The 12,119-nt window shown below is 32.1% G+C and overlaps 1 protein-coding gene across 3 annotated transcripts in view; it reads right to left on the bottom strand.

Annotated features, from left to right (window-relative positions):
* The window catches only part of LOC131846519 (tight junction protein ZO-3-like), a 105,364-nt gene that overhangs the window by 73,208 nt on the left and 20,037 nt on the right, over nucleotides 1–12,119 (bottom strand). For all 3 annotated transcript variants that reach the window (XM_059195846.1, XM_059195845.1, XM_059195850.1), the window contains exon 2: nucleotides 10,784–10,841. In XM_059195846.1, coding sequence (XP_059051829.1) covers nucleotides 10,784–10,841 — 58 coding nt within the window. The remainder of the gene's footprint in view (nucleotides 1–10,783; nucleotides 10,842–12,119) is intronic.

The raw sequence follows: 12,119 nt of genomic DNA on the forward strand, positions 1-12,119 counted from the left end.
ACATTTTTTTATCACGATTTTATACAAGAAACCTCGCTCGCGTCACACTTGTCACGTCACAATTAATAGACAGACAGCGGTGAGTCTGCGCCAGCGCAGTTCTATATCCGTACCGGAGTTGACAACTTACACACTACGCGTAGTAACATTTAGCGGAAATAGTGGTTATACATGAAAATATTTTTTTTTATTGACGATAATGGAATGGTGCTGGGTGCACCATGCTCACCACCTGCTCTAATGGTTTACGTTGGCAGGGCACCAGGTCAGTTAGCCAGCAAATTCACTAGGAATTTGTCATGATGGTTTTCAGGGGGTACCGCGTGGAGGTCAACCTGACATGGTACATTGTTCAATGGAGTCATCAGTCCACATTACTAACCCTTGCTCCTTACCTGAAAATATTAACAACGGGATCTTACACTTTTCATTAGTAAGTTATTTCTTTATTCTTCATTGATCAATAGCTCTTGTACAAAAGGCGAGCTTAATTCTACATGGCATTCTCTTGATCTCTATTCTTAATGGTTTTACATTATTTTGTTTAATTCCGCCTTTTATCATTAGCAAATGTCAGAACCCGATATATCCCTAGTTTTGACATCTTTAATAAATCATCAATATTTTATACCTTTTGATTCCTACGCAAGTATTCCAAAATAGAATAATATTAGTTTAGATACACGTATCATGATGTCACATACTAGTACGCCATTAACTGGAAATGTGTACGAGTCAATGAAAGCAGAAGGAAAGGACTGCCCCATGGCAATTTACAACATCGCCCCATGTAGTTGTAGTGGTTCCATTGACAGATTTATTGTTATTACTCCGCTAGTTAGATGCGCGTCGTCTCTACTATTAATAAATTAATAACTGGCCAGCTTGGGAAAGTAGCAAAATTGACGTAAAATTGTTCAAAGGAGAATACAACTTCTGTACTGGTCTGCTCTGATAACTATGACTGGTTTATTTGATACCCATGTATAACTATTATATTTATTTAATATATAAGATGGCCTCGGTGGTTTAGCGGTTTAGCACACCGCCTTAATTTCAATTGTTGCGGGTACGATTCCTCGCACGGCAATTTGTATTCACGAGTAGGATAGTTTTCATCGGTCTGGGTGTTTTCTATATAATATTATATGACTATTTAAAACTGCTTATATTAAGTTTATTTGAACAGATTTTTTTTATTTCCAAAACATACACTATGTTGTGGAATAAAAAAGAAAATAGGTCTATGCAAATTCACCCTAGTTATACAATAAGTTTGAAATATATATAAATCTTTACACTGTGATTTACACTGTATCGAAGCGGCGATCGACGAAAGGCGAGGCAATGCAAAATCACTACACCAGCGATGTTCGACTAGTTCGCTTACACTAAAGCTGAAAGATAATTATTTACCGAAATAATGTAATGTAGTAATTCCGGAGTTTACTGTCCTCTTAATGACATCCGTTCTCTCTCTCTCTCTTTCCTTCTCTCTTTATAATATTGATGTGTTAACAACAATGTATTTGTAATATTAGTATTTTGTAATATGTCAAATCGTGTATTAACGAGTACGTTGGCACCTATTCGTAAATACATGTGAAAATTTATCCAATTTGCAGCTGCGGCACTTTCGTCCAGTTGCCTCACAATAGACTAGTGTTGGGACAGTCCGATACGTACAAGGTATCGATAAGTTACTCAAACTATTTCGCTACTTTTGAGATTATTTTGTAGAACTATAAGATGATCTAAAAGATATCTAAATTCGTCGATATTAACAGATCTGTAATTTCTAATTTCGAATGACCTTTATTTTTTGGTCATCAGGTATAGTACAAGCCTGATGAAGTTTTCAGCCATTTCAGAGTAATCTCTGAATTAAAGAGAAACAAACAGACTGACAGACAGACCGACAAAATTTTTAAAAAATGTTATTTTGGAGTATGTACCGTATTTATATTCATATGCATGTAGTAAAAAACGGTTACTTCAATATTACAAGCAGACACTCCAATTTTATTTATATGTATAGATATATTTCGATACCAAATGCTTTTGGTATCGAAATATACCTATACTAAAAGGTATTTTAGACACACTCCAGTATTTATTAGCGTTCTGCACCCTGTATACTACATTGCAATAATAAAGAAATATTTGTACCGAGAGATAAGAAAGGCAGATAAAGTATACAACAAAGATAGTTATCTCTAAAGTAATGAAGTATAATTCTATCTCAAAAAGAACCAATGAATGTCAGCGGAAGACTTTCTACAAACTTATCTGCGTAGATACCTAATTCTGTCTCACCTATTTCTGCCGTCAAATAGCTTGCATTGTAAGTCGTGTTCCAAATAAGTTTCATTTCTTATAGACACGTACGGAGGCATAACACCTAAGTACTCTGGAATAGAATTGCGTCATGCATTTCCATTCCTAATTCCTATTTCATTTGCTAATATTCTCATTAGGATATAAAATTTAATTTATGATATTCGTAGTATTACAGTTTGTTTGTTTGCCCGTTTATGGGCTTTGCCCACTTGCAACTTTCCATCAAGTATAAAAAACTGTGAACAATACTTTTTGATACTTAGCCAAAAATATATACAGGCCGTGCAGTATCGCCATAACAACTTGTTATAGGCAGTAATAGGCACACTAGTAAGCACTATCTCTACTCGTGTGAATAGGATATTAGATGCTACTGATTGTGAGACAACTTGTCATAAGGTATAATTTCGTATCTTTCTTCTTTCGGCATACGACATTCTGTCCCAATAAAAAATATTAGCTATTAACACCAAAATGTGAAACGCCCAAACAACGAAATAAATAGCATGCCCATTGCTATTTATTTCGACTGTAAAATACGTATATAGATATTTATTTCAATAAGTATAGTATTGGATCTATCAGTAAGTATGTATTTTTTATGTAATTCGAATGTCAAAACAGAATTACAGACATCACGTTATCATTTTTTTACGATGGTTTTTACGATGTTTTCACTACGTTGGTGGCGTACAAGTATAGGGCTCATCTGATGGTAAACGGCTACCGTAGGCTATAGACACCTAAAACACCAGGGGTGTAACGTGCGCGATGCATCATGTGACGCTCTTGATACTCATGCATTGCCATTCCAAAGGACTTAAAAGTCATGCCTCATCCTGTAATTTCACTACCGTATCTCAACCTTCAACAGAAACAGCTTACAAAGCAAGCTGTATGACGACTCAATTAAGTAGGTAGAGGAATCCAAGCAGACGATTTTTACAACATCTACCTCAATAAGAGGTAGACGCGTGTTTGTTCGTTTCATTCTATAATCCTTTTAATTTGGCCTCTTTAGTTAGCAATAAATCAACGTATATTTGCATTCCGTATCATAAAAAAAACAATAAATGTGAATTTATAGTGCATACCACACATTAATATCGAGCATCATTAAGTATCTTTAGATGCATTATAAAGTATGTAAAAATAACTTTAAATGGTGCATGCTTTGAATTTCCAAATGGTGATTTTCAACACGGCACTGGCAAAATGCTCGGGCAAGCGTTCTTTGATATTAAAAGTTTTATAATACAAATTAAACAGACTTAGAAAAAAGTATATTTTTTTATTGGACTCTATTTTATGAAGTAGAAGGCTTTATGTTCATTCTAGGTTTTACACGAACTTCGCCCCCATGCCTGGTGAGATTATTAATTGAATTTCATAAATGTTAGTTTTTGTAATTTTATGTCATAATACTTTTTAAAGGGGGTCATCACCGCAAAAGTCAACTAATAATAAGTTTATTGGTTCTATATACACTCGCCAAATTTTTTGTAACGAGATCCATGGATGATCCACGGTAAAAGCAATAAATACCTAATTGTTGGAATTAACTTGTAATTATATGTCATATTTAAGACGACAACATTAAGCAGAAAAACAAAAACAAGTCAGTATATTGTATATGTAATAACATTATATCTAATGAATCATAAGATGAAAATTTCTTGTATGCATAGATTAAAATGTATTTTAGAGAATTTCCTTATTTTTCTATTAATTAATTTATATACGTATGTACTTTATTGTAACAAATATAATAAAATATTACGAAGTCAATAAAAAATAAACTGTACAAAATGTTGTCGAGAATCAATTTTCCAGACATTATTTTAATGAATTATTTCACATTTTATGATGAATTATGAAAATACTAGTGAAATGCCACCGCCAAAATGAAGTACAGGCCACTACCTATAATGTAAATTATCGTTAAGATTTTTTTAAATTTCAAATCAAAGTCAACATAGAAAAATATTTAAGATTTTTCTCTCTACAATATTAGTTTAGATATACATATATTTAGACAAGTTTATTATGCCAATTTGCGTTCTCATTCCGGTAGTAAATATTTTCGCGTATCCGACATTATTATGCCGTTGCCCAGGTCAATGTATCGCGATTATTTATAATCTGTGCCGTATTGTTTTTGCGTTTTGTTACACCTCATTGTAATCAATTAACTGTATCATAATAGCTGTACAGAGTACTTCTAAATTTCCTAAAATTAGTTTTAAAGATAGTGTATGTCTGTCTATTTGATACAATCTATCTCCACGTCAAATCTCATTAAGATCCGTTCGGATTTACTCACGAAAACGTACTATAAAGACAGACATTTATTTATTTATAAGTTTAGATAATAGGTATGGATGTTTTCAATTAAAGATAACGATATCTCATAACTAAACTGTGATATATTTGCTTGTTGAAAATGTAACGTACCTACTACTGAAATGTAGACTGACTTGAATGCAGTTGCAGTTTTCAGAAAACTTTATACAAGATTAGTGGTAAATCGCATACCAAACTGACAGTCAGTGATAAAATTTCACGAAACTTAACAACGTTCGTACAAAAGAAATAAAAAAAAACTCTCATGCAATAATTTAGTTAAAAACCTTCATACAAGGTGCATGGTCACGTGATTCATTTATCATGAAAAGTTCAAAATTTATATTCACATTTCCATTGTACTTCTAAGTAAAAGTGATTCACTCTCATGAGTTTCAGATACTTGGCTATCGGCTGCTACAACCTTTATATATTGCGAAAAAATTGTAAATAGCATGATTTTTGTATGTGAAAATGTTTGTTAGAGGTGTATTTTACCAAAACAGTTGTTTCGAATACAAAATTTTTATGATACGTAACTAAACTTAATAAAACTAAAAAATATAACCAAAGCACGAAATCTAATTATTTTTTCATTATTTTATTCCGTTCTTGACGTGCCTGTTATTATATTTTAAATATCCTAAAAATAACACTTTATAGCACGCAGATGATAAACTACCATAAAGCATCAGGCAGGATGAGAAATATAGTATACTAATTTACAGTGTTAATGTTCATTTATATAACAGACTACACTATGATCATTCTTAAGTAAGTCGGTAAATCCTCTATTGAAAACAAATAATATTATACCACTTGAACCATCCACTCTCACTATTTTCACTTTCGTATTTGAGTTCGCTAGAAAATCGCTGTTCGCAAACACTAAATTAAAAACTACCGGATTTCGAACTGCACTTTAAAATTTAGAATAATTAATTACCGTTTTTTTTTTTAAATAAATAAAAAAGTTATTAGGCATAGACAATTTCGTGAATCGTGTTTTCGAATGAGTCAGTCAGCGCGAGCCGACGCGCCGCGACGCTCGCGTGGACTGGGCGCCGTTTCGGCCGTATGCCAAAGAATCCACGCCTGAAAAGATATTTATGTGGATATGACTATTTACCCACTGGCGACAGCCGGTATATATCATATACACTATGCTCTCATAAATATGTTATATTTACAAATAAAATACCAGCCATTCATCTTCAATCAATTTGTTGATTTAACTTAATAAAGATGAGGTTAGCTAAATATAGTAGGAAAATTTTAAACGATACGAGAGACTTATGCGACCATTAAAATTAACAGATATTCTTTTTTATAAAGTTTTGATGAAAAAGGGAGTTTCTCTAATGGTGTACCCATTCACAATACATACATAGTCACAATTGTGACATCCGTAGAATAACGTTGCTATTTCTTAGAATTAATTCTATTAGATATTATGCCTTCTACCCTAATTTTATTTTTACTTACTAATGAATAAACAAGAGATCCAATATCAAGACAACGATATAATCTAATTCTAAGTATTTTTTGTTGTATTTGTAATAGTAACCAGTTACTATTACCACAGATAATATAATATCTATTACAAAGTTATATCAAGATCTTCCCACATAGGATGAGAACTTACCTCTATTACGCTAGCCAGGGTTGATATTTATGCGTCTATATATTGAATTTATTTCTATTTTACATACTCTGACACCTATTATTCCGATATACTGGGGTCAAAACGGTGACGTGATGGTATTCTAAAATAGCACAAAATATGTAGTATTATAGTAATAGTACTAGATATTTTAATATTTAATTTTATATCTGTCTATCGAATAGACTGAATTTCAGGACTACCTTCAACGACTACATAGCCATCTGTATATTCACCACTTTCATTTCAAAATAACTTCACATAATTTCATTGCGTGACTGAATAAACAGAGGAAGACAAAAAATCATTACTTGTTAATTATCGTGTATTAAGGATTATGATTTAATTAGTGTAACATTACGTAACTATGCTAATGGTTGCAGTAATATTACCGCAGAATATCCCATGTGTGAACAACTTATAATTTGCATAATTATATTTAACAATCATAATATTATACTTACTCGTATATTACGACGATGACTCTTTAAAAGTGAAATTTGTATAAACAAAAATGTATTTAAATTTCATAATTTTATAGGTAATTAATTATAATAATTGTATTTAAATAACTATAATATATCTATTTAATACAAACAATTATTAGTAGATATTATATAACTGTCCTAATATTTTTGTTACCATAGTGTACTGGTAATATAATCAGTGAATCTACCACAATAGTATCGATACGAAGCCTGGAACGCTGGTGTATCATTTATATCATTATGGGCCATATAATTTCATAACTGAAAGGTTAATATTTGAATATTTTGCCATAAAAGATGCAAGCGCACTGCAGGTTCAAGTGCCCAGTGAATTCTGAACCTTGTGTTATTTATAAACGTTCTATATCTAATACGAATAAGGGCGTTGTGCTGGTTCCGTATTGATTGGTTCATGTTCTTCGTGGGTGGGAGATTGGAGCAAAATTGGGACAGAAATTGTACCTAACATTAGTCTAGGTATACAGTAGGCACGACCTACATGTTGCGTGAAGTGAAAATAGCAGTTGGCTAAACACATCTACACCTATTATAATAAACTGTGTGACTACAGAATATGTAAACTGTACTTTATGACCATGTAATTATAGAGACCTGTCACGAAATGTATATTGAGTTGATGGGTTGTAAAATAAGTAGACTCTCTTTTTTATTCATCTCTTCTATAAATACAACTTTTTAATGTAACACTAAGAAGTCACGCCTCCTTGTTTTGTACTTTCATCGCCATATATCACCCTCTAACTAAAACATAGCTTAGAAATCTCTGATAGGTGAGACCGAGGTACATTGACGACTTTGAATAAATTCTAGATCTGGTGGAACTTCTTCATATAATTGTTATTATAGGTATTTCTTAATCATTACGAATATGGCACTGTTCGCGATTACATTAATAATATATACTTCCTGCGGCTAGCAACATCATCAGGGGTAATAAGCCCTTATGCAAACACAGGAAATCATTTAATAAAGTGTTAATACAATACGCTAGCTAGATGTATGCGTCAGTATACAGTCACGCATAACTGTGACAGTAGCAGGAAGTTGGAAGACAAAATATCGATATCGATAACTACGAGTGGATTAAACTTGTTTTCTTAATGGACTCTATATACCACAGTCTACATTGCACCACTTGTGATTTACTTGAGTCATTAAGGCGCCAAGTTATAACAAATAAACTCACTTTTACATGTTAACTAATGTCCATAATTTTATATCTATATTATTGCGAAAGTGTCTGTCTATCTGCCTGTTTGGTGCCTTTTCCGGACTAAACGGCTGATCGGAACTTAATTGATAAGAATGTAGATTGTATCACGAGGAAGCTTATATATATTATTATTATATGTTATTGTATTTAAAAAAGAAATAAATAACAATCAGGGGCTAAAATGATGAATGAAAGTTGTTTTTAATCTCTTATTTGATATACCCATAATTAATGACAAATAAATACTAACTGAATCCACTCATACGTTTTCATGACAAGTCAAAGTTATTAAGTCAAAAAAATATTTACTTGTTAAATTACTGTGACGAATAATTAAACTTACTAGATGTCACTATGAAAAATAATGTCGCAAGAAGTTTCTCTAGTTATAATCTTTTCGCCGCTAAACTTGTACCAATATATAATATTACAAAGAGGAAAAGTTTGTGAGGTTATAGTAATAATAGTAGTAATCTCAAGATCTACTGAACCAAATTTGAAAATTATTTTACCAATAGAAATTATTTGTTAGTTATAAGCTATATAACATCCACTCTACGACCACTACAAGCGGAACTGCACTAAAAAATATTGTAAAAATGGGTAAAATGTTACACAGACGGGTCATCTAGTTGTAATATAAAATTGTATGTGACTTGTAAGATCAATCCTCGGTTGGGTACTTATATTATCGATAGTCTCGATCAACATCACTATGTTTATACACAATAGTGATTGCATTGGGTTTATCAACAAAGCGAAACGCACGTGCGCCGGCGCAGCCCGGTGTACAGCACAGCCTGTAATATCAGCTGGCCTTTTACAGTGATTATGTTTGAACTTTGTTTAGATGCCGACCGCTCCCAAATTAGAATAATATAATGAATTAAAAATTATTAAGTTAAGTGCTAAGATATAAAAACCTCACGGAATCGACTTACCTATATCTGGGGTATAGCTATATCATTTACAATGTGTGCAACGTGGACATCAACTCAAAAAGAAAGATACAAACTGGAAGCTTTTGAAATTTAGTGTTAGAGAGAGATGGAAAGAATTAGCTGGATAGATAAAATAAGAAATAAGGAAGTACTACACAGGGTGAAAGAAAAAAGGCAGATATTGTATACTATAGAAAATAGACGAGGGAAAATGTTAGGCCACTGGATACGGCACGATGAATTTATGAAAATTATTATTATGGGAAAAATAGATAGAAAGAGAAAGGAAGAGGGAAAAACCAAGGCACAGCTACATCAAGCAAATTAAAGACAAAATAGGAGTCGTGTCGTATCAACAGTTAAAGAACATGATAGAAGATCGTGGAAAGTGGTAAATGCTCCACAAAAGCGTGGCTCGTAAATTAAGAATGAATGAATGAATAACCAGAAAATACCTTAGTATCTATTATAAAACCAGGAAGAGTGTGAAACACGAGTGGTGGAAATACAGTACATTGTACTCACCTAAACCGTTATTAAATAAGATTTATTTATAATTTTCGACAATTTTCTACTGGTTTATCCATTTGTTCTTGATTAGTTTTTGTAGAGTCGTAATATAATTAAATGCAGTAAGAAAACCTTTGTATGTTATTACATAACAGAAAATTAAGATTTAACTTAGTTTAAAAATACTTAGATTATTACCACCAATTTCTCTCTTTTCTAAAGTTATAATATTTTTTAGTTTAAATACCTAATTCAGAATATATCTCCTATATTTTTCTTATCACGTTTTTCCTTGATGAATCGTTATCTTTTATATAATATTCGCTGCACAAACATTTTTTTGTACTTTGTCACAACAACGCTAAATTAAGAAAAAAATGTGTAGGTCAGTCCGTCAATATGCACCGAAGTGTATAAACATATCAATCCAAGCGACTATACTTATCTAATATTTTATTTTATGTAGTACAACGCATATACAATAGTGTATTTAATAAATTGAAAAAATATGGAGTACTGTATATCTTAAACTTACTTTATTAAATCTACTTTCACCGCCTATTATTTTACTGATTTACCTGCACCTATACCTATTTAGATGTAAAGCCATCACATTATCTTAACAGAATGAACACTAACATAGATAAAATGTATTTCTATTTTATGTCTATGATAGAAACTAGGACTTCGGAAGCAATTGTGTTCGCAAAATGTGACTAACTTTTGATGATTGTCTGTCGCAAACAAAACAAAACTTTGTTAACATAACAATTTCCCGCCAATTCACTTTCATTAATGTTTCCCGTTCCGTTTTATGCAAAATGCATTGTTTGTTCTTTAAATGGCTATTAAAAAACTCATCGAACAATAGTCGAATAGACGTCCGCTGTCCATGGCATGATTAATGCACACCATGAATACTCGGCCTTAAAACTTTCCGTTTTCAGGCTTTATCTGAGGATTTTAGGTCAGAAATTCGAAATTTAAAATATTTACGATTTTTATGTTTTGTATAAAGGGCGTGAGTACACTCTGTCCTATCTATATTTATTACGAGGGTATACTGTGTCGCTAAGAGTTTCCGTTGAAGAGGTATGAAATTACAGAGTACAGAGCCGTGACGGATCATCATAATAATTCAATTGAAAACGGATCGTTTATTTTGGTACTTTACGGGAAAAGTTATAAAATATTAAATATACCATAAGTAAACGGTTTTTACTTTGATTTTGAAGTGTTTATTATGGAATGTGGGGATACTGACCTATGTAAATTATGGCTCATCACCATATTTTCTTTGGCGCTATCCAGCGAGTGGAATCCTGAAACAAAAACCAAAAAAATAATTACGAACTGTATGTATATATATGTTACAGAGAGAACTATATATATATAATCTGCTTTGTATAAAAATAGTACAGGATAAACATAAATATTGTCCACGAAAAAGAATCATAAAAATAAGTGTTAAAATTAGTGACGATGACGTGTAGACTAAGAAGTAGTGTGTCTAATATTTTTTTGTGCTTAAACAGCACCAAGGAAACATGAACATGCAGCCGTGACACCGCTCATGCATTGTCTGAGGACTAAGGTTCCATAATTTCACTGACATATCTCACCCCTAAAACGTAAGTACACTAACATTAAAAATGTCTGAGTTACGTACTGTAGTGTTGTAATTGTACATACAGTAACTTGTACGTTACAATTTGTACCACTTGAGGTATATTTAGTTCGCCACACTAGTCGTGCTGGCTAAATTAAAAACTTCATCGCGAACACATTTTGATAGGGTTGCCAGTTGTTCTACGTGAACGAAATCAATCAAATTAAAGTTCATACTGGAGGTGTCTTTGTTTCGGGGACAGTGATTGATAGTCTATACAAAAAATCTACCCAAGATATCCCTTATGAGCTTTCTTTCGCACTTTTGCAATTATTGGATTTGTCGTTTCTGCTACATACTGTAATACAGTAGTCTTTATTTCTTTACGTATGATAAAATTGTAAAATGTTGCAACTGTTTGTCTGCTTGTGTATTAAGAATTCACGTAAACAACGACTGATGACGGATGCAATTTTCATAGAATATGCTGTGGATGTTTAGTAGAATAATAGTTATTATAGTATATATAACTCAGTGATCTAGTGGTTTATCACACCGCTTTCCTTCTGATAGTCGCGGGTTCGATTCGTCGCATGCCATAAACATTTGTATTCATGAGTACCATAGTTTGAATCGGTCCGGGTGTTTTCTATATATATTATGTATGTATTTACAAAAAAAAATGTATTTAAGTATTCTAGCAGTAGTCTAGTGTCCACAACATAAGCTCTGCTTAGCTCGGGACTAGATGGCGTGTGATATTAATGCTGTTTATGTTGTCGTTAATATAAGTGTCATATATATAAGATAGAGACTAATATTGCAAACATAAACATATAAGCAATGATACTTTATTGAGAGATGACCATTATATATATTTCTTGCCAATTCTTCTAAATTGATATAGTAGCCTAAACTGAACGGTAATGTTAAAAAATAATATAAAAGACTACAAGACTAAAGATAAAGATATCTTAGATGTGTTTCATAT

This window comes from Achroia grisella, unplaced genomic scaffold, assembly GCF_030625045.1.
Source record: "Achroia grisella isolate CSIRO2021 unplaced genomic scaffold, CSIRO_AGI_Agris_v1 utg511, whole genome shotgun sequence".
In the NCBI taxonomy this organism is placed as follows: Eukaryota; Metazoa; Arthropoda; class Insecta; order Lepidoptera; family Pyralidae; genus Achroia; species Achroia grisella.